This window comes from Hydra viridissima, unplaced genomic scaffold, assembly GCF_058129835.1.
Source record: "Hydra viridissima isolate aposymbiotic clone 2 unplaced genomic scaffold, HvirCarnegie_v1 scaffold_2, whole genome shotgun sequence".
Lineage (NCBI taxonomy): Eukaryota > Metazoa > Cnidaria > Hydrozoa > Anthoathecata > Hydridae > Hydra > Hydra viridissima.
In genome coordinates this window covers 8,173,328-8,197,546 of record NW_028324301.1, presented here as the reverse complement: position 1 = coordinate 8,197,546, position 24,219 = coordinate 8,173,328, and the positions used below count along the sequence as shown (strand labels likewise).

The 24,219-nt window shown below is 26.6% G+C and overlaps 1 protein-coding gene and 1 long non-coding RNA gene across 4 annotated transcripts; both read left to right on the top strand.

Moving 5' to 3' along the window:
• The first annotated feature begins 8 nt into the window (after window positions 1-8).
• LOC145186306 (E3 ubiquitin-protein ligase UHRF1-like) lies at window positions 9-11,978 on the top strand. 2 transcript variants are annotated; one of them, XM_090077649.1, is made up of 22 exons: window positions 9-141; window positions 821-995; window positions 1,433-1,594; window positions 1,747-1,782; window positions 1,868-1,983; window positions 2,252-2,330; window positions 2,408-2,497; window positions 2,966-3,012; window positions 3,199-3,269; window positions 3,471-3,512; window positions 5,219-5,292; window positions 5,455-5,799; window positions 5,971-6,075; window positions 6,592-6,698; window positions 6,806-6,893; window positions 6,996-7,070; window positions 7,183-7,257; window positions 7,341-7,403; window positions 8,141-8,252; window positions 8,370-8,506; window positions 8,955-9,053; window positions 11,534-11,978. In XM_090077649.1, exons 2-22 carry the CDS (start codon window positions 843-845, stop codon window positions 11,678-11,680), a joined length of 2,223 nt encoding a protein of 740 aa, XP_089933775.1. In that variant the 5' UTR covers window positions 9-141; window positions 821-842; the 3' UTR covers window positions 11,681-11,978. The 2 variants fall into 2 exon arrangements, with proteins under 2 accessions (XP_089933775.1, XP_089933774.1); XM_090077648.1 differs by having other exon boundaries at window positions 8,352-8,506.
• Window positions 11,979-19,223: 7,245 nt separating this feature from the next.
• On the top strand, window positions 19,224-24,115 carry LOC149891754 (uncharacterized). Of its 2 annotated transcripts, none has more exons than XR_016449835.1 (3): window positions 19,224-19,535; window positions 20,073-20,138; window positions 23,928-24,115. It is a non-coding gene; the product is annotated as an uncharacterized LOC149891754 (long non-coding RNA). The 2 variants fall into 2 exon arrangements; XR_016449834.1 differs by having other exon boundaries at window positions 19,230-19,535; window positions 20,052-20,138.
• Window positions 24,116-24,219: the final 104 nt, after the last annotated feature.

Sequence of the window (24,219 nt, the reverse complement as noted above, 5' to 3'; positions counted from 1 at the left end):
AATTTACAGCGATTTTCACTTCGCGCTACATTTTCCGCATGTAGAAAACGGTCTCTACGTCTTACTCGATAAAGATTTCTTTTAAAGAACTCTTCTGCCTGTCAGATAATCTGTAAACTACCCTCTTAGAAGATTTATTAGGTAAATTTTAAGTTACTTATAATTGAAAAAATGCTTCTTGAAATTAAATGCCATGCATGGTTTCCTATAAACTTCATTTTAATATAGTACCAACTGATGGCTACTAGTATTAAAAAATAGCTTTTTGCTCAAAATGTCTTTTCATGTAATTACCTGAAAGGTAATCTTAATTTATTGTTGAATTAACAAAAATTGTTTTTAAATGGTGAAGAAAATTTCTATCTTGGATTGTGAATTATAATTGGATTGTGGTTTAAAATGTTAAATTTTAGAATAAAGTCATAAACTTCATTTCAAAGTTTTATGCAATGTAATACGTAGGTTCATAAAAATTACATAACATTAACTAAAGTATAACAAAATAAAGTTTATAATTTTGAAGAGATTTAAATGGCCTAAAATCTGGTTTTAAAGTGTTGTTGAAAGAACCAAATAAAATCATAATTTAAATTGAATTCAACATCTTCTATGTATAAAAATAGAATTTTTTAATAAATAGTTCTAAAGAGAGAGCAAAAATTTTTTTGCTTTTTTTGAAGTGAGTACTTATATAAGAGACTTGCATATTTAAAAGTAGGATAAGTATTATGCTTATTATTATATTTTTTTTGTTTGGTTACAAAAAAGAATTCAAGGGCTATTGGTCTTTTTTTTTTTTTGTAATTCATTTTTAATTTAGTTCTTTAAATCATAAATTCAATATGTGGGTACAAGTTCGAACAATGGATGGGAAAAAAAGCTTCCAATTAGATGGTTTGAGTAAGCTTACAAAAATTGAGGATCTTCGGGTAAAAATGAAAGATGAACTTGAAGTACCACCTTCAAAGCAAAGGCTTTTTTTTTCAGGAAAACAGGTGAGTTATAAACTTACCAGTGTTGTGCCCCATAGTTTTTATTTGAATCAATTGAAAATAACTCTATAGTTGAGTTGCTGTGTTTATAAAATTCTTCTATAAATCGTAGATTTTAGTAAATCTTAAAATAAAGGATTATAAATCACATGAGAATATTTACTATAAAAAAATTGTTAGTGTTTTTCAGAAAAGTACAGTTTTTTTTTTTTTTATCTTTAAAATGAAATAATAAATTCTTTTACCTTGAGCATCTTATAGTAAATAAAAAGTTCAGGAATAATCTATGTTGATATATTAACTTAATCAACTTATTGCAACCCTTTTTTTATTTAATTTGATACCAAAAAAATTCAAATTAGATTTGTGACTTAAATCTTATTTCTATGAACTTCAATCTCTGATAAATTCAACAACTGTCTATTTGTTAATTTTCTTAGTTGGAAGATGGTCACACTTTATTTGATTACAATATTGGCTTAAATTCATTAATACAAGTGATGATTCGAATTGATGTTCCTGATGAAACACCATCTGACTGTAAAAAAGTTGAAGAAAATGAAGGTTTAATCAATCAAACAAAAATAATAAATGCTGAAAAGGTCAGGTTTATGTTATATAGAAATTATTTGAATTTTAAATGTGTGATAAATTTTGTCCCTTATTAAGTTTAAAAGCTGCTCAGAAATTAGTGGCAAAGCTAAGTAAATACATTTGTTTTAGTAATAAATTGTATACATTAAATTTTGTTTAGAAATCAACTCTTAATTCTTCATCTTTAAGATGGAAGGTATTTTTCTTTCATAATTTTTAAAGAAAATCAATTTTTTTTTTTAAAAAAAAAAGTTTTGTAAATCCTAGATCTAATCTCATAGGTTTCAGATCTTGTTGATGGTAAAGATGTCACAATGGGTGCTTGGTTTGAAGCTAAAGTGGAAAAAATAACAGTTGATGAGAACAATGAAGTTACATATCATGTTGCTTTTGATGGGTAATGTTGCTTCTTGATATCCTCTTTATAATCATGAAGCTGGATAGCCAGGCTTCTCAAACAAGCAAGTAGTAATTGACTAATGAAAAGTAATTGGATGTGAATATATTCCTTATCTAATATTTGTTTAAAAAAAAAAGACAAAGTAGTTGAAAGACATTTATGTAAGGTCAATCTCAAAGAGGTCATTTGCCATGGAAATATTTTAACACTTTTTTTTTTCTAAAAATTTTCATTATTACTAAATCTAGTTTTATTTTAACATTAGGTATGATGAAAGTGAATTAGTGCCACTCTCTGATAAAAATATACGTCCAAGAGCAAGATCAAAGATTCCTTTTGAAGAAGTATGATTTTTTATTCTTGTAAGAGAAAAGCTTTTTACATTATACAATCTCTTGACCATATTTGCCAACATATTTAGTTACAACCTGGGATGATTGTGATGGCCAACTATAACTTTGATTCCCCAAAAGAAAGAGGTTTTTGGTATGATGTAACAATTACAAAAAAGGTTTTTTAAGTTTTCTTTTTTTGTTTTGTTTTAGATTTTTGTTCTCTAGGCATATGAAATAGTTTTTGTTTTGTTTTAGATTTTTGTTCTCTAGGCATATGAAATAGTTTCTAGTATTGACATCAATCTTGTTTTATGGAATTATATAAATAATCAAAGAGAGATTGTCAAATAATATAACATCACTGATAAATTGCATTCTCGTTAGACAATCAGAAATATTATTCTTCAATTTCAATTTTTTTAAAAAGTGTAAACTGTTGGAATGTTATCTTAAAATATTTTAAATAACTTATGCATAGTAATACATAATTGTATAATATATAATGTATGAATAACTTAAACGTGAGGCAGCTGTTCAAAGAATTTGATTTAAAATAGCTGGTATTTTATAAATATGGCAAAAGCCTATTGTCATACAATTATAAAAGTCTATTTTATTATATTTTTATTTATTTGGTGTTTCAGATTAATAAGCGAAATGCAAAAGAATTTTTCGGAACCATTCAGTTGAGGTAAAATAAATTTGTTTTAAAATTCTAAATCATAAGTTTTTAATCTTTTAGATTTAAGAACTCAAGCTTACTTTTTAGTTTTTCTAACTCTAAATGCTTACTAAATTTTGATGATTTGATGATTTGATAATAATTTAAGGTGTCATATATAACAAATTTAAAAAAGGTTTAAATTGATTTTTTTAGTTCTGATAAAGCAGCTTTAGAGGAATGCCAATGTATATTTACCGATGAAGTTTTTAAAATAGAGAGTTCAGGTAATTATCTAAAATAGAGAGTTCAGGTAATGCTACATTAAAAATCGTTTGTAATTATCTGTTTTAATTATCAAAAAAATTTTCCTAGTTTTTAAAAAATGATCACACTTTTGTCAGTTATTTTTCAGCTTTCTGAAAGTGCTGTAAAAATCTAAAATTAATTTTAGATACTTTATTCTTATCTTTTAATGGTAATTTTAGATGGCCCTTTGGATGATATGGATGCTAAACCTCCTGAATTGAGTAAGTCTTGCTATAATTTGTTGTGATGTCTTGATGAAATCTTTCCCTTTGTTCATCACTTACATCACCAACAAGAATGACAAAACAAAAAATGTCCTTTGATTTTCTTATTACAATTAAGGTCATAAAAACTTTTGACTAAATTTAGCACTATTTAAATGTAATTATTATTATGATGTGGAATCAATTTTTCTATTCAACATTTACCCAGTTGTTCATTGTCTAGCATTTCGTCTTTTAATTCAATGTTCTCATCATATAGTTTGTTAAGTTTCTTTCAAATAGGAACAGACATCTCATCACAGTGAGCAACTAGTTGGATAAATTATGGCAAATTTGGGAATTTAATTTTTGAATTTCTAACTTTGAGTGTTAACAAAAAAAAAAAATGTGAAATAATATTTTAATGTTTTTAAACTGTTGGTATTCCAAATGCAATTTCCTTCTTTCCATTTGACCATCATCCTATCAAGTTTATTAAACATGTTTAAATTCTTATTCTGGCCTCCTAACTTCAACTCAAATTACAAGATATATAACTTTTTAACATCAGTAATAATTCTTCTGTGACTTAAACAAATTTATGAACCAAAATTTATGAATCACATATAAAACAAAAGTGATCAGAATCATTTGATCATTTTATTTGCTGAGAGACCATATCAGTTTTTTTATGTATTTTTTTACATTTACTCATGGGTTATTTGCTAATATGTTTTTTGAGCCAATTATAATCCTATATAAAATAAATAATTCTTAGATAAATTTTAAACATAAGTTGAAGGAATAAACACTGGCTGGTGAAGTTAGTAATGGAGAATTAAAGCTACCCTAAGAATCCACGACATAACAAACATGATCAACTAGACAAGTTGGAAAAGAATTTTACATCTTTTATCAAAACTGAAGTGAAAGACAGTTTGTCTTAGTTAAAGAAAATGCTTTAAAACATATGTCAAAGGAAACATAATCTGAGATCAATCAATCAAAATTAAGTAAAATGCTTGGGATCCAAGAATAAAAATGAAAAAAACTAAATTACCATGCTTTTAACATTTCTTATATGAAAGATATGACTAACTTACTGTTTATTACATTCATTTACAATTTTTTTTAGTTGTTCATTTTGTCTTTTTAGTTTTAGTGTTTTGTTGGTTTTGTTTGAAGTTAATTATAGTATGTGTGACAGAATAAATAATTGAGAAATCAAAGACAATAAAAATGAAATAGTTAATAACAAACAAAAATCTCCTTAAATATCATAATCTCTGATCAAATGTTATGCTGACTTTGTCACTAAAATTCTTGATCTTTATTTATTTTTTTTGTTTTAGCTCTTGCTATATTTTTTTTCTTATACAGTATTACTTTTGAAAAAAGAATTTATACATTTAAAAAAGAAAATAATTTATGTATTCATTTAAAAAAGTTAAGTTTAAATAAAATAACTAAAAAACTAAATAAGACACAAAAAGTTAAGAAATAGTTTTAACTGCTTAGTATTCTGAAATGAAAAATTCAGACATCATGCTGGAGGAAAAAACCTAACATTTTTTTTGGCTTCTATTAAACATTTAAGGAAAAAAGCATGCCTTTCTGGCAAACTCAGAGAAAAATATGACAGAAATATACACACACATTAAATTATTTTTATCTATTAGTTTATTTTAAATTTAAAACTACACATTAATTTCTTTCTAATTTAGGAAAAAACAAACCTGATTGTGATACCTGTAAAGATAACCCAAATAAAAAGTGCAAAGACTGTGGGTGTCATAAGGTTAGTCATGTTATCACTTGATTACTAACATTAGTTGCATATCACTTGATTACTAACATTAGTTGCATATCACTTGATTACTAACATAAGTTGCATAAAAGAAATAAATTTTAAATGTTTATCTTTTAAAGGTGTCATAACATTAAACATTTTTGTAATTAGTGCTCTGGTAAAGATGAACCTGACAAAACTTTAATGTGTGATGAATGTGATATGGCATATCATATGAAGTGTCTTGAACCACCACTTGAAACATTACCTGAAGAGGATGAATGGTACTGTCCTGAATGTAAAAATGATGGTTCTAATGTCATTAAAGCTGGTCAAAAACTTAGGGAAAGCTCGAAGAAAGCAAAAATGGCATCTGCAAATTCCAAAACTAATCGTGATTGGGGAAAAGGTATGGCATGTGTTGGGAGAACTAAAGTGTGCACAATTGTACCTCCTAATCACTTTGGACCAATTCCTGGGGTACCTGTTGGATCTTGTTGGAAGTTTCGGGTTCAAGTAAGTTATTAATAATATTTAGAAGTCGATGTAATGAAAATGCTTGAAACAAATATAATTTTTTTGTTGATAAAAAAACAATTAAAAATGTCTTTAAAAGTGATGAATTTTGCATTATTTGTTATAACCTTTGTTAAGCTAAACTTCATTTTTAAAAATTTCCAATTGCAGGCAAGTGAGGCTGGTGTTCATCGACCTCACGTGAGTGGTATGCATGGGAGAGACTCAGATGGAGCATATTCCATTGTTTTAGCTGGAGGCTATGAAGATGATACTGCAAGTTTATTGTTTAAATAACCTCAATTTCACATGCTATGAATTTAGTGTAGCTTTTACATAGCTTAATAAGGGTTTTTATATTACTGCCAAAATACACAGTCCATTTTCTTATGTGATGCATGTATGAAAAGTTTAGAAATTCTTACCCTTTTTCACTGTTTTCTGTTTTTTATTTTTTCTGCTTATTATGTTTTTTGCTAACATTTTTCACTGTTTTCTGTTTATGGATCATAATAAAAAACAAACTATCTATTATTAAAAAGTATATATTATTGAATATTAAAAAATTTCAAAAATTATGTTTTCTTTTGTGACAGTATAACATATATGCTAGAACAGGTCAAATACATTCATTTTCCATCATTTCTGTTTTCTCATGGTTTCTATCATTTTAAGTCTTAATTCATTTCCAAAACAGTCTTTTACTACCTAAAAAGTAAGTATAAAATTGTATATGTTCTCATTATATTATCCATTTAAAAATATTAGCTTTTTTTTTTTGCTATTTTAAAGGATGATGGCGATGAGTTTACTTATACTGGAAGTGGAGGAAGAGATTTGTCTGGTAATAAAAGAACAGCTGAACAATCTTTTAATCAGACACTTACAAAAACAAACAGGTGGTAATATTTTTTAAATTCAAGTTAAAACTATTAATTAAAAGTTTTGTAATTCTCTATATGTTAGATCAGAACAAGTAAATATAAAAGTTGATAACAAATTTTAGGGCATTGGCTAAAAACTGTGATTGCCCTATTAATGATAAACAAGGTGGTGAAGCTGCTAATTGGAAGAAAGGAAAGCCAATACGTGTGGTATAATTTTAATTCTTTTACAATGATTGTTAAAATTTTTGATTTTTTTGTTTTTATCATTTGTTATATTATTTACTCTATTATATAAAATGCTTGCATTAGATTCGAAGTTTTAAGTTTGCTAAGCATTCAAAGTTTGCACCAGAAGATGGAATACGATATGATGGCATATACAAAGTGAGCATCTTTTCATCTTGTCTAATACATTTATGAAATACATTCTATTCCCAGTCTGCAATTTAAAATGCTGCAATTTTGTTTTATCTTGACTATGTTTTTCCTCATATAGGTTGTTAAATACTGGCCTGAAAAAGGTCAGTCAGGTTTTATTGTATGGAGATACAGGCTTCGCAGAGATGATGAGGTAATTTAGGTTTTTTATTGTAGTAGTGATTTGTTTTGCTTTTATCATGATCTTTTTCATGCATTATTAAATCTTTTGTATAGTCACCGGCACCTTGGACAAAGGAAGGTAAAAAGCTTATCAAGAAACTGGGTCTTGAAATGCAGGTTAAAAACTTATTGGTTTAAAGTTATTGGTTAAAACCAATTTAATTATAATGTTTAAATGTTCATATTTATTCAATTTTTATAAGAATTCTATTTGGCAAAAGTCTAGAAATTAGCTGTTGTGTTTTATTGCTTAGTACTCTTCCACCTAAATTTTCACTTCACTCAGAGCTTTCAGAAGGGAAAGGATATTTAGGAAGGTAACTGAGAATACAAAAAAATGACCAGGGAATTGGTGGATAGATCAAATTTAGCTACTCACTTCCCTCTCGACTTAAAATCTCCTTTCGGAGAAGAGAAACTTTATCTTAAAGCTTTATCTCTTCTCCTGCTCAACATATTGTAAAACATGGGTTTGTAAGCGCATTTTTTCTACATAAGGTTTTAAAATGTTTGCATGTGCATAGTGATGTATTGCACTGCAGCATGTGTATTAGTTTATATTGGGAGGAAATTGTCTTTGGGTCAAATTTGAAAAGCTCACTGTGTAGAAAAATTTAAAGAGCTGTAAAAAAGTCCCAGTAGAATTTTAAAATTAAAGTAAATAGTGTATTAATCATGCAAAATAACACTACCAACTTTTTACATATCATTTCAATATGCTAAGTTAGGCATAAGTTAAAAGACCAATAGACACATTTTTTATTGTGCACAGTTGCTATAGACTCAACTGATTTTGTGATGTTGTTTTTCAGTTCAAATAACTCTTTACCATAGCAAGAATTTTGATTGTTTAGTATCCTGAGGGTTATCTAGAAGGTCAGGCAAAAAAAGAAGCTGAAAACTTGTCTTTGAAAGGAGAAAAGAATGGAAAAAGAAAGCTAAGTGATGACCAAAATCAAGATGATGGTATTTTTAAACAGTTGATGTTTTTAAAAATTAGTTTTTGTTTCTTATTTTTTATTTAATTTTTGAATTTACTTTAAATTCAGTTAATTAAATTATTAGAATCCATTACGAATCTAGATTGTTCCAACAAGTTCTCTCCTAAAAAGGTGAAGACCACATTTAAAGTTGATACTGAATTTCTGAATCTAATAAAAAATGATTCAAAAAATAAGAAAATATGGGATGAACTTATTCAACAGCCAGAATCTCACCAGGTTAGCTATAAATACATTAAAATTTTAATATCCTATAAATTGTATTTAATGATACACTTTCAATAAGGTCAAGATCTTGTTTTACTATATCAAATCTAAATAAATGTCTGCTGAAATGAAACCCCATCAAATTGTTGCTTTGAAAATGGTTGGTTTAAGTAATGAGGATGTTATGAAACAAAAATGTCTGCAGAAAAACAGTTTTCAATGTATAAAGGAAGTATAATCAACTTTAATACAATCCAATTCAATGAAGAAAGCATTCAGTTTGTTCCAAGAGCCATCCAGATCGTTAGAAAGATTGTGCAGACAAATCCTGGAAGAAGCATGAGGAAGATGGCTAAAGATCTTAATATTTTGTAAATATTTATGTGTATATAAAATGTGCATATAATTACACGTATGTGTATGTTTTATGTATATGTATGTATCTGGTTAAAAATTTTAGAGGTTTCTTCAATCAGTTGAAGATCGTTTTGTTTGTATTTGTTGTCAAGAGGTGGTCTATCAGCCAATAACAACCGATTGTGGTCATAATACATGCAAGGTATTTTAATATATTTTAATATTAGAGTTACATTTAGAAGTTTAAATTTAGCTAATTACTTGAGGAAAGTTGTAACTTATTCATTTTAATAATTTCTGGTGTTTCAACATTTTGTCATTCTATTATCTGTAGTTTATAGTCTTTTTATACTCTTGTTAAATATTCTTCGTTTTAGTAGACCCTTACTCTTCATAAAAGTTTGAGGAAGGAGGTCAATCACTTTGACACTTTCTTTTTAAATAATATCTAAATTTTTTTATTTCAATATTACTCAGGACTCCATTTATTTACCTATTCCATTTGTTTGAAATGGTTTTGAGTAGAATTGCAAAGTGGTCTACAAAAAATGATTAACTTGTAGTGTCCATCTAAATACCCAATCAATGCTGCTAATATGAGTTGTTTTTTTTCTTCTCAGTTTTTCTATTAGTCTAGTATCCACACTTATTTTGTACACTGCGACCATTTTCTATAGACGCATGTAAAATTTAGCGGATTTACAGTGTTACAGTGGTAATAAAATTGTTCTAATGGTACTTTTGAATAAGTATATGTAAGAAAACAATGATCCATTATGCATTTAATTATTAACTATCTTGATTGTATTAAAATAATTAAATTTTTAATATTCACGTGGGAATTTTCTATAGACGCACTAAAGTTTTTACGAGTTTTGTCGCAAATTTCTTATATTCTGTAGTATTTTTTATTTTGTGAGTCGAAATTAAGTTGAACTTAACCAAATGCCGAAAGGAAAGGTCCTTACCAATATTGAAAAAGGTCAAATATTGGCTTATCATCGAGAAAAAGTTCCAAATCGAGAAATTGCTAGAAGATTGAAGAGATCAGATCACGTTATCCGTAATTTCTTGAAAAATCCAACAGATTATGCAACAATCAAGAGGAAACCAAAGAAATCTAAGGTTTCAGACCGTGAAAAACGCAGGATTGTTCGACTCGCATCAAATTCATCAAAAAGTTTGAAAACAATTAAGTCAGATTTGGGTTTAAATGTTTGCAAGGAGACGATTAGGAAAGTTCTCAAAGACAGCCCACACATTGTAAGATCAAAAATGAATAAAGCACCAAATTTGAAGCCTGTTCACAAACAGAAACGGATGGAATTCGCCCGCGAAAACATGGCACGCGATTGGGAACAAGTAAGAAATTTTAGATTAAATTCTCATAAATGCGTGAGATGTCTAAATAGCTGAATATTTTTGTTTTCAATACCAAGTGATTTTTTCGGACGAGAAAAAGTTTAATCTTGATGGGCCTGATGGTTTTAGTGGCTACTGGCGTGATTTGAGGAGAGAACCCAAATATTTTTCGACAAGGATTTTTGGTGGTGGATCTTTGATGGTTTGGCTTGGGTTTTGTGCAACATGAAAGTTAAATTTAGCATTTACATCTTGCAAAATGATAAGTTCTGAATACATTGATGTGCTAAAATTATGTTTGATTTCATTTCAAAACAAATATCGACGCAAAAAGTTTGTTTTTCAACAAGATAACGCCAGCATTCACACAAGTAACGAGACTAAAGCTTGGTTTGAAGCTAAAAAAATCGAGCAAATGTGGTGGCCTGCTCGCAGTCCAGATTTGAATCCTGTTGAAAACATCTGGGGAATCATTGTAAGACGTATCTATGCTGACCAGAAGCAATATAACTCTGTGGCAGAGCTAAAAGAAGCGGTATCAGAATGCTGGGAGGATATGGAGCCAAAAGTGCTGGAAAACTTGGTGGGAAGTATGCCAAAACGAATTTATCAAGTAATTGAGCGCAAAGGAGGTCCAATCGAGTACTAAAAATGTGACAAAAACATTTTTTTGGATAGTTTTGTTAAAAAATGTGAACTGCGTCTATAGAAAATAGTCAGCTATCTTTTGAATTTAATTCATTTATGATTGACCTATTTTCAAATTTGATATTAATTTTTGATAATTTTCATTACTTTTTGATATTTTATTTACAATTTATTGCAATGCTCTATAAAGATAAAGTTAAGTACATTTTTAAGACATAATCCACATGCGCCGATAGAAAATGGTCACAGTGTATTTGACAGGATTTTTTTTTTTTTTTTTAATATTTTCATCACTTCTTTAAATATTATGAAGTCTCCAAAAGACAGCCAAGAGAAATTAACACAATATAATTACAATATAACACTAATCAATTACGTAACACAATTGCAATATAAATTACTTAACAAAATATCCATAACAATTCGCACATGTATGGAATTTCATTCACAAAAATTTCGGGGATTCACAAAATTTCATTTACAAAAATTTTTTTATTTGCCTTTTTATCTAAAACATACAAATTTCCTACTAACAAATTTGATCATGACACAAACTATACAATAAGATATCAATTTTATCACAAAGGTATGTTAACAGTACCTACTTAAGAAACAGAATGTTTCTGTAATAATGGGCTCCCGTATTTATTTATTTATTTACTTTTTTCTTAGCCATGTCTTCAGCGAGCGTTTAAAGCTGGTATTCATTCGTGCCCTTCTTGCCGCTTTGAGTTAGGCAACGATTTCAATATGTCGGTTAATTCAGCACTTTATAACTCTTTGAAGAAACTTTTTCCCGGGTATGATGCTGCCAGGTAGTAAAAAACACTAACATTTGTCAGTATTTTTTATCGTATTTTACAAAAATGATATATTGCAGAATCAGCATTTTATCGTTTTGTATGTGCCAAATATAATTTATTTTTAACCTTTAAGTCTTGACCTAGACATTTGTTCCCGATGCAATTTTTGTTTTTGCTATATTTTCTAGTTTTCACTTTTCCTACAGTCAGTTTTTTACTTACGTGCTCAAGTATTCTTGCTAAAAGTCTTTCTATAATATTTAAACTTAAGTCCTTGTAATTTTACTCTTTTTTTCGAATTTCGTAAAGTTTTATCCACGTAGTTTTTATTATTTTCTTTGTTGTAATGTTCACTCCAAGTCGCTTTGTGAACAACAACAATAAAAAAAGATAACGAACGATCCTAAGAATTATCGTACTAGTTCCAAGCTCCCTTAGGGCTAGCACGACGAAACAATTCTTTTAGTGGTGGGGTTAGTGAGAAACATTTTTACAAAATAGTCTTGCAAAAGAGTCTTACAAAATAAAGTTTATGGGTTAAAACGGAGTCGCAGCATATAGGTAAGAGTTCCAAAAGTATCTGACTTATGATAGTACCTTTTGGGGTACAACTTCATGTTAGTGTGAAGTGCATCACTGCGCTGCATTTGTCAAAGAATGAGTTGGTATAAAGCTATATAAACTCATTTTTTGATATAAGTATGATTTTTTTATTTCTTAAAAATTGTAAAAACTGCGTTTGAAAAAAGAGTTGATTCGCGAGCACACATTAGCAAACTTAATGTTAATAGAATTAAGTACCAGTAAAAAACTAGTGACAGAATTTGTGTTGTAATAAAAATAAATTAAGAAATTCTAAAATTTACTAAATATTATTAAGCTAAATTAACTAAAAAAAAGAATTAACCATTTCCCTATATACGCAAGAAGTATTTCATTTACAGTTGTATGTATGTATATATGTATGTATGTATATATATGTGTGTGTGTGTGTGTGTGTATATATATATATATATATATATATATATATATATATATATATATATATATATATATATATATATATATATATACACAAAATATTGAGCACTCTTATACGAGCACGAGATATTGTATTTAAAAATAATACAACTTGAAATATATATATATATATATATATATATATACATACATACATACATACATACATACATACATACATACATACATACATACATACATACATTGCAGGCCAAAAGTTTCCGGACACTTGATATTTTTATATAAAATTTACATCAGAAGAACAGCAAAAGAAAAAATTATCACAGAGTGTTTAGTGCCGACATCAAGCATGGTGGTGGGTCAGTTATGGTAAGGGGATGTTTTTCTTCAGCTGGTGTAGGTGACCTAGTCAAAATTGAGGGTATTATGAAAAAAGAACAATATAAAACAGTTCTAGAAAACAATGAAAAAATTATATCCGAAATAATAAGTAAATTAATAAATAGGATGCCACGGATCGCAAAAAAAGTGATAAAAACTCGTGAGTTAATTTTTGACGAAAAGACAGTTTAATAATAATAGTGTTGATAGTATTTTTTTATTTCATTTTTTGTCTTTTTTTTTCTTAAATAGTAACTATAAGTATCTTTTATAAAATAAATATGATATTTGAATTTTATTGAAATAATTATGGGAGTTTTAATTAAAAAAATAAACAAAATCCAAGTGTCCGGAAACTTTTGGCCTGCAGTGTACATAACTTTAGTAACCTTTTGAACAACCATTGTACCATTATATAAGCAATCAACTATGAAACAAGGTTTATGAAGCGTATTATGCAACTTCACTAGAGATTATATAATCAGTTTTGAAGACTAATAGAAAACCCCTACGCGTTCCAAGATGATACATATTACTATATCTATATTACAACTAATATTACATCATCATATGGTATAAGAGTGACAGCAGCTGTTGCTTGGCAAGTTTGACAATTTCTTTAATATTTTTTTGTGCAAATATATTGTTATGCCTCAGATCTGTGCAAATAAACGAAATAATTTTTGCGATATTTGTAGTGGACGAGACTTGCTGCTACGGAAAACATTACAGCTAATGTACGGAAATTTTGGTATTGGTTTTTAGAACGAAACTGAAAATTCGGCAACTTTTTATTGTTCGGTTTTGGCCGAAATTTTGTTTCAAACTATTACCGTAATGAACTTTTTATGAAACGTTTTTAGTATAACAAGCGAATCAAGTTCTGCTCGTTATTCTTTAAGTTTGATACAAAATACTCCGTTTTAAAAAATGTTTCAGAGACTTGGGAATGTTGCACGAGAGTAGGAGCTAAAAGACAAGATCATAGTCTGCTTAAGATACCGTAAATATAAAAGGAGCTTTCAAAAAACCAAAGTGTATTTACAAATTTGCTGGGTGTCTGAATCATTCATTTTAACTTGCGATTAAAAAGATTCTTATCAAAAAGATCCTTTTTGATCGCAAATTGAAGTGAAAGATTCAATCGTGATAATCATCATGAATTTTTCATTTGACATTCCTTCAGATAACAATTAAATGAAGGGAATTTAAAACTTTCGAAAAAATCAATTAAGGAGCATTTTTCTGACTTAGAAACCATATTCCATTTAGCAGAGGCAACACTTCTTGATCCCTGGCTTAAAAAGCAGCTCTTCAGATCCCAAGCAGCTGAAAGACAAGTTTTCGGAACTAGGCAGTTCATATTTCAGCAAACATAATATCATCCCTGTGTTGAAACTAATTCAATTGAGAATACTGGATTTTCTTCAATAAATGCAAAATATGATTTCACAGTCACAAACTACAAGGTCCAAAAATCCAACTTGAATTAAAGCAATTTTTATTATAAAAGATCTGGGAAGCTTTCAAAGTAAATTAAATTATTCGTAAAAATATATAAAAATAATCTTTTTCATTTGTACAGTCAAGATTAGAAAAAGAGTTTTCTAATCTTGGCTGTATAAATGAAAAAAGTTATTTACGTATTTCTATGAATAATTTCGTTTACTGCGAAAACATCATTTTAAAATAGTTAAAAGATAAAAAACAATTTGTTTTAAATATTCTTAAAAAAATCCTCAATATTTTTATTTTGAAATGTCACGATGTCTCTCTTTTCTTAAAACCTCCTCAACTTTACTTAAATCAAAGATCTGGTTTTCCAAAAACAACCGCAAATAATGACTCATCCATCTTCATGTTTTTCATTAGACAATATATTCCTACAACCCTCGTTCTCCCTGAAATTTTTTAATTGATTTCTCAACTAATATGATTTCTCAACTAATATGTTTTAATTAAAGAAAAATATTGATTGAATGAATTAAGTAGCCTTTCAAATTAAAGGCGGAAAAAAATCAACCTTAGGGGTTAATAATAAATAGGTTTATAATAGCTTTTTCCAATCCTTTAGGATTCTAAAGAGCGGGGGCTATAATAAATGCAATTGTGTAATATCATAGCTTTTCTTAAAAATCAAAGTTCACGTTTAAATTGTACGCTAATTAACCTGTTGCAGTGTTAATGCGCATTATTATGCTAATTATATCTAACTATACTGGTTTTCTAGATTTTTATATTTTCAAAAGTCATGTTGTGGTTTTAACAGCACTTAAGGAGGATAGAGAGTAATATATTTATACACCTGACAAGTTTAAATTATTAAAATTAGTGAACTGTGGTAGAGAATGATTCTTCTGACTCATTCCGAAGGATCATTGTCGTTTATATAACTCTTCAGAAACATTCTCTACTGAAGTTTATAAAAATTTCGCTATCCTTCAGGGAAAGTGTAACATTTTCAAAAGTTGTTAAATCTTTAATTTAACAACTTTAAAACGTTGTTGCATTTTCGTTCAAGGATAGTGCTTTATCATTTTTTTTCATTTTGAATCGCTGCAAAAAAAAAAAAATTTTTAGTGTAGGAGTATATGATATTGACCGTAAGGTATGTCTTACGTAAATTTCATATCGACTTAAAGTGGTATATTTGCTCATGCATCTTAGTAGGTGAAGTAGTTCACAGTTATGCGAAAGAAAGTTCAGGCTGTCCTTTTTATAAAAATTTTTCTTTTTATTGAACAACATTAAAATGCGTAGTTATAATCTAAAAAAAGAAGAATGCAAAGCAATAAGTACGCAGTTGAGCATAATAAAGTGAATAGAATGAACGTCACCTTTAATGATTTACGAAGCATGCTAAGCTTATTTCGAGCCCGTATTTTTAATGAGATTAATAAAACTAAATTTAAAAACTTGTTTTTATTCTATGTATATAATAGATGAACGAAGGGTTAATAAAAGGAACCTTTTTTTCGTTAATGAACCTTCTTGAGTGCGGGTTTCTTTGTGGGCGGAGATACACAAGTGGTGTATATATATATATAAAACAAATTTTAAAGAAATCTTTACTCGGAGAAGGCAGTATGTTATTTAAAAAAATGTTAAGTGCTATTTAAAAAAAAAAATTTCTCGCAATTCCACTCAGAAACTCCCATTTGTTAAACAACTTCCTCTGAAGTTTTGAAGACGAATTCAAATCATAAATTTCAGTTATGGAATTTATGCAAACATGGGGTTATGGATTGATTTCCTTTATTTTATGCATTAAGTTAATTACGAGTTTCAAAGTTAAGGGACACCATTACTGTGGATAATAACGAGTAATATTATAATATACAAAAAGAAAGACAACTAAAAAGACGACATTTTATTTGCACAACTCTTGTCAGTGTTTGTAAATATAGACTGCTAAAAAGCTAATAACAAAATCATGCTGAATTCTATATTTGCGTCATGCAGTTATACAATTTTTAGCAAGCAAAAATATGAAACCTCCGTAATCCTAAAAACTCTATTTACACTCGACAATTGATAGAATACACGTATAACGAGTACCACGTGTATAACGGGAAAAAAATTCTGTCTTATTTTGCAGAGATTTAACGTTACGCAAATTTCCTATTTTTGTAAGAATATTTTCTCATCGCTTGTTAAAATCGGTAATTTTACAGTTGATCGGACATCCCACTCAGACGCCGAAAATATAAAAACACAATATAATTGAAACCCAATACTCATACAAACACAGTTGTTCATACAAATGAAAACGATTTGCCCACTCAAGCGCGTCTGCGCGAACTCAATTTCGTTATAATCAATAGGGTGGGGTGAAAAAATAAAGTTTTCGTTAAACTCGAGCTTAAACGTTGGTGTACTTAGCATAAAAATTGAAAAAAAAATTGTTTGATTTCTGAGATGCGACCCGAAATGTTTCAAAATAGTTTAAAAAGTATTTAAAAAAATTTTTTTTAATGGTATAAAATGTCTAACGAATTTCCAACTATTTGAAGATAACCATTTTTTTTTTTTTAAATTGATAAATTTACCTTCTACTGGAAATATAATTACATTATATTTCCAGTAGAAGGTAAATTTATCAATTTAATATATATATATATATATATATATATATATATATATATATATATATATATATATATATATATATATATATATATATATATATATATATATAATTAAGTATATATAAGTATATATAAAATAGTAAGTATATATTAAGTATATATAAAAAAGTATATATAATTAAGTATATATACTGGAAATATTCCTCCAGTATATATAATTCCTTCTACTGGAAATATAAATACATTATATTTCCAGTAGAAGGTAAATTTATCAATAAAAAGTATGTTTTGTAACCACTGGAAAATTTTGATCATGTTGCATCTACTTAAAAAAAAACTGCAAAAGTAAAGTAAATGAAAACTGACAGAACAATTATTCAAAAAATGCTGGTTGCAAAACCGAATTGAGAGCGGAAAGATCGTCTAGATGTAACTACGAAGTTGTTGAAAATAGCTGACAATTTAAAGTATCTGTGGTCTGGGGCTTTGCATAATTTTACTGCCAAGAATCTAATTCCGAGGATATTCCGTTCCAGACAACTTTTTGGATAAGAGGCAATGCTTTATTGGTATCATATTGAATTTTGCAGAAAGTTAATTTTTTCGTTCTACCCTAATACCCAATTCGTTACCCACCATACGCGATATCCACCACACTTGCTAATCCTAACCAGTGACGAATCGAGGAAGGTATCCACCACACTTGCTAATCCTAGCCAGTGACTAATCGAGGAAGGTATTAGTATCAATCATATATTATATATACTAGATGTCTAACTTGCGGGATTTTATTGGACGAAAAGTGAAGCCTCTTTTTTTGTTTACAAATTGAATCTGCCATTTGTAATAAGGGCAAAAGCTATATCCGACGCGCGAAATAAAAGTTAAAAATGCATGTTTTTGCCCGAATTAGAAATGGCTTCCACGGCTTCACTTTTCGGATCGAAGTTAGACATCTAGTATATATAATATATCATTGATTAGTATGAATACCCGCACTATCAAAAAAAAAAAAAAAAGGTTGCTATTAAACCCTTAAAAACGTTGGGTCACGAGGCGCTCAAAGGTTTTGAGCTGTAAATTTTTTATTTGTTTTAAGTTTTTGACTTTGTTTTGACTTTTTACCTCTTTTTATATTTTTTTCCGTATAAAATTAAACTGTCCGATTTTAGTTACACCTCTCCTGGATCCGACAATGAAATCCTAATAAGCACACTAAGAAAGAAAGAAATCGATAAAATGTATACTTATTTCTTAGATAAAGATAAAAATATCTCGATGTTATCGCATCTCACATTATCGCTCATAAATAACTTAGTTAAAAATAAGGTTGCTTAGTGCGATTTACACACGCAAGCACGCGCACCCTTAACAGATTGTAGATTGACTAAACTTTGAACTTAGTTGATCATGAAAGAATTTATTTCTATACTTTTGTAAAAACAAACATATAAAACAAACTTATTAGAAAATCGCTAACAACAACAACGGTAGCAAAAAATAGTTAGAAGATAGAGAAACATTGAGTTTATTTCAAAGAGTGTATGAGAATATTCAAAAAATCTCAAAAGTAAAAAATAGCGTTCTTTTAAATCCTGAAAACCACATGCGCATGCTATTAACATGATATTACCAAAACATGTGACAAAATGGTTTAACAGTAAACTTAAATATTTTTAAACAATTAAATAAAATACTTTTCAACAATAACACCAAGTATTTTTACGTAGTTTACTTTAATTCCTTTGTTACTATTACCTTGAAAAAAAGAAAGAAAGAAAGAAAAAAAAAAAAAATTTAAATAATACCCTAAAAACCAAATAAAAACTCAAATTTTAAAGATTCGTGTACTGTAAACATAATAACTTAGTAACGTTAAGCTACTGTACACAAAAGAACTAGGCAAAAGTTTAAGTTAAAAAACCCCTCTTGCATAATAGATAGGAAACTTGAAGTTGCATAATTGACAGTCACGTGCAAACTACATGTAAATAGAAATGTCTATCATTTTGCGAGACGTATTTCTTCTTTCATAAAACTAATAGAAGTCTATTAATTTTAGAAGATAATTCATTACGTCTGATTTATTTTATGGTAAATTAATTTAAACAATATATTTTATTCAAACAAAGAATATATATGCATGAAATTGGTGTGAGTTGAAACATCAAACGCGATACAAAATGAATAAACAAACAGAATTTTAATCGATTACACGAAATTCAATAAAACGAACAATAATAAAACAAACTTTTTTTTTTGCCGCCGTAATACTAAAAGAAAAATAAACTTCAAAAAAAAAAAAAAAGAACGTCATTTTACATATTTATTGAGCTAAATATATATAACATAATTCCATAATGTAACCATAAGAAACAGTTTTTATAATGACCATATTGTCACTAAGGAAGGAAGATAAAAGTATGGACTTGCACTTACGCGATTTATAAAATTTATTATGAGTTTTCTTTATCTATGAATAAAAAGAGAGAAAGTACTTTTTTTAGGACTGAAATGATTGTATGCAATATAAACAAATATGAAGAAAAGCTTTCTACAAAAGTATGTCTCTGGCTATGTATAAACTCTCGTAATAAGTCTTCTTTATTCATAGAGAAAACAATAAGTCTGTTTTATTTTAAAAATTCTCAAAGAATTCAAATTTCGATGTTCAACACAGTGAGCTAAGATTACAAAAAAATAGCTAAATTTATTTACATAAGATTACAAATAAACAACTAAATTTATTTTATACATAACTAATCAGATAATGATATACTGCAGTTTTGAAAAACGCATGTAGAACAATTATCATATTTATTTGTATAATCTTTTTCATGAAATTCTTTTCAATCTTTTTTTTTTTTTTTTTTTTTTTTGTGCATAATCATACGTTTTTATTTTTTCATTTTTGTTGTACCATATATTTCTCTATAGATACTCTGTGTGTACTTTTAGAAGGCAGGTGGGACTCAATTTTGATTGCATTTCTTAAACAATTGATGGATGTTTTTTAACTTAAGTGTAAGAAATATTTATTTGTTTCCTTCAGTCACTAGTTATAGAGTATAAAAACATTTTTGTGATAAATAAATGTGTTTATATATAAATTTAGAGCTGCATTTTAACACAAACTACTTGCTATATATTTAAAAACTTTTTTTTGAAGTTCTATAAAAATATCAAAGGTGATTTCTTTAGGATGTAATTTATTTGGCTTTAAAATGGCACAGAATAACATAATTTTATATAATTTATACACAGTATGTATAAATTAAAATGCAGTTGTATACTATTGTATTTGTATTTATAATTAAATTTGATTTCATTGTCAATTTTATAAGTAAATTTGAGTTCAGTGTCAATTTGTTTAAATGTTTTACATACATACATACATACATACACACACATACATACATACATACATACATACATACATACATACATACATACATACATACATACATACATACATACATACATACATACATACATACATACATACACACACACACACACGCACATACATACATACATACATACATACATACATACATACATACATACATACATACATACATACATACATACATACATACATACATACATACATACATACATACATACATACATACATATATACATACATACATACCTACATACATATATACATACATACATGCATGCATACATATATACATACATATATACATACATACATGCATACATATATACATACATACATACATATATGTTTATATTATAGTTTATATAAATATATTCCTATATCCTAAAGGTGAAAAAACAGTCATAATTAAATAGCATTAGTATTTCACTGTGCAGATTGTTTTTACTAGAGTTTTAGACTTATGTGAAAATCATTTCTAGAAATTTTTTGACTGTGTCTGACATAAATTTCACAGTTAATTTATGTGTAAGCAACATGTAACATCTCAATTTGCATGTATTATCAATAAAATCAATAATAATAGCAGCATTAACAACAGTAATAATGATAATAATAGTAATGTAATGGTATTATTATATAAAATAATTATCATAACAAAATAGTAACAATGATAATAATAATAATAATAATAATAATAATAATAATAATAATAATAATAATAATAATAATAATAATAATAATAATAATAATAGTAATAATAATAATAATAATAATAATAATAATAATAATAATAATAATAATAATAATAATAATAATAATAGTAATAATAATAATAATAATAATAATAATAATAATAATAATAATAATAATAATAATAATAATAATAATAATAATAATAATAGTAGTAATAATAATAATAATAATAATAATAATAATAATAATAATAATAATAATAATAATAATAATAATAATAATAATAATAGTATTAATGATAATAATAATAATAATAATAATAATAATAATAATAATAATAATAATAATAATAATAATAATAATAATAATAATAATAATAATAATAATAATAGCAACAATAATAATAGTAATGAGAATGACAATAATATTTATATTTTAAGTGTGTATTCATTGTAAATATATATTTTTTTTAATTGAATGAAACTATGACATGAAAATAATGAAATATAAAAATGTATTGTTTTAAGACAAAGCCTATGAAAGGTTAATATATTGGAAATGTTTTTTTTTCTTTGTGTATGTGTGTTATTCATTTAATCCTGATTTTGTTGATAAAACCACTAATCAAGATAGCATCATAGCTATGACACCGTAAGCATTGTTTTTTTTAAAAAGTAAATGTGTTGTACAATACTCTGTTTCTTTATAGTGACAAATATATATTATTTTTTGAATCGGTATCAACTGCATCTTACATCTCTTTTCAGTTTTAAAATTTGTCAAACAAGATATAAAGTTTTAAGATAATCTGATTAGTACTTTTTAAGATGTTTTTATTTGACAATTAAAGGCAACACTTTTAACTGTGCTATAGAAAGAGTACTTAAATGTAGATAAGGCCTCATATATACTTGATAAACATTATACATGTTAGTATATGTAAATATGTGTGTTCATAAATCCATGTATTATCATTATTATTATCATTAGTATTCTTTGTTATTATTATTTATTTATTGTTTTTATTATTTTTATTAATATTATTATTATTATTATCATTATTATTATTATCATTATTATTGTTATCATTATTATTATTATCATCATTATTATTGTTATTATTATTATTATTATTATTATTATTATTATTTTTATTATTATTATTATTATTATTATTATTATTATTATTATTGTTATTGTTATTATTATTATTTTTATTATTATCATTATTATTATCATTATTATCATTATTATTATCATCATTTTTATTATTATTATCATCATTTTTATTATTATTATTATTGTTTTTACTATTATTTATCATCATCATCATCATCATCATCATCATCATCATCATCATCATCATCATCATCATCATCATCATCATCATCATCATCATCATCATCATCACATCATCATCATCATCATCATTTCATCATCATCATCATCATCATCATCATCATCATCATCATCATCATCATCATCATCATCATCATCACATCATCCTCATTATCATTATCCTCCTCCTTCTCATCATCATCATCATCATCATCATCATCATCATCATCATCATCATCATCATCATCATCATCATCATCATCATCATAGTTTAGTCTTGCATTCTTTAAATATCATGAAGTTATATTGGTCTTAGAGTTGCAGTCAGTATCTATTCATTCAGATTCTAGCAATGCTAAAAAAGTTTAAATAGATTTGCTAGTTAAAAAAGTAATAGTTGATTCATAAAAAGTTTTTTTGTTTTATTAGTAAACTAAAAATTGTCAGTAAATGTTTATTTTCAGTCACCTGCTTAAATGAAAAATTTTTATTGAGGCACACTATATTATAATGTAATCTGTCGTATTTGACAAATAATTTTAATATACTAGTCAAGCAGCTAATCAAATTTAATCAAAGACACATTAATCTCATTGTTTGTAATAATGTCTTTATACACCTTATTAAAAACATTTATGATATACCTTTTAAAGAATGAGGTTTTTTTTATTTCAATTTTGTATTTGGAAATAATCTGGTGGGCAGACATTTTTATAGAATAAATGAATAATAAATATATAGGGCCAAGTAATTTTTTTCTTTCTGTTTTTTGGATTGTAGCAAATAGCTATTGTGAAGTTAACTCTCAAATTTTACTCCAATTTGAATTACTTGTTGCATGTTGGTGTAATCCATAATCTTTTATTATCTTCATTGTTTAAAAAGTTTTTTTTTCCTTTGATACACTATAATATTTATTTATTTTTTTTAAAGTGAACTCTTTCAAATTAAATCAAATTTCTTTTGATATTTGTAATTTTTAAGTTGTTCTTTGAAAATAATTTAGCATAAAATGTTTGTTGTGGAGATGTTCAACTCAGATACAAAGTTGGTTGTTAAAAACTTCGTTTTCTTTTAAACCTCTTCTTTTTCTTTTAAGCCTGACAATAAAAACTCATTGTTTCATTCTCAAGTTAAAATGTTTTGCTTTTTTTAATCGTTTAATGTAGGACTTTTAAATAGCTCATATATTTGTATGATTTATTTGAATATAAATAGTTATAGGTTTTAAATCAACTGTTCATGTTTCTTATAAATTAAATTTTTTTGAATGTGTTAACATTTGAATCTAGTTCGTGTTAATTTTCCTAAAATTTATTTCTCTTTTAAAAAGTTATTTTTGAGATTTTAATTGTATTTGCTATTTTTCTTAGATTGGTTATGTAAGATCTTGAAGCAATATTGGGCCCAGAAAAAGTTACATTAAAGGAAATCAATTTTATTTTTTTAGGAAGTGAATTTACAATATTGTAAAAATTTTTGTATATTTTATTTATATACATAGATATTAAAATGTTATTTATAAGACATTGTAAATCATATAGAAAAAATATATACAAAATCATGAATTTTTTAAAAAAAGATTTCAATTGAAAATTAATTCCATTAAAAGTATACATATATATATATTTGTATTTGTATACATATATAAACAGATGTTTATTC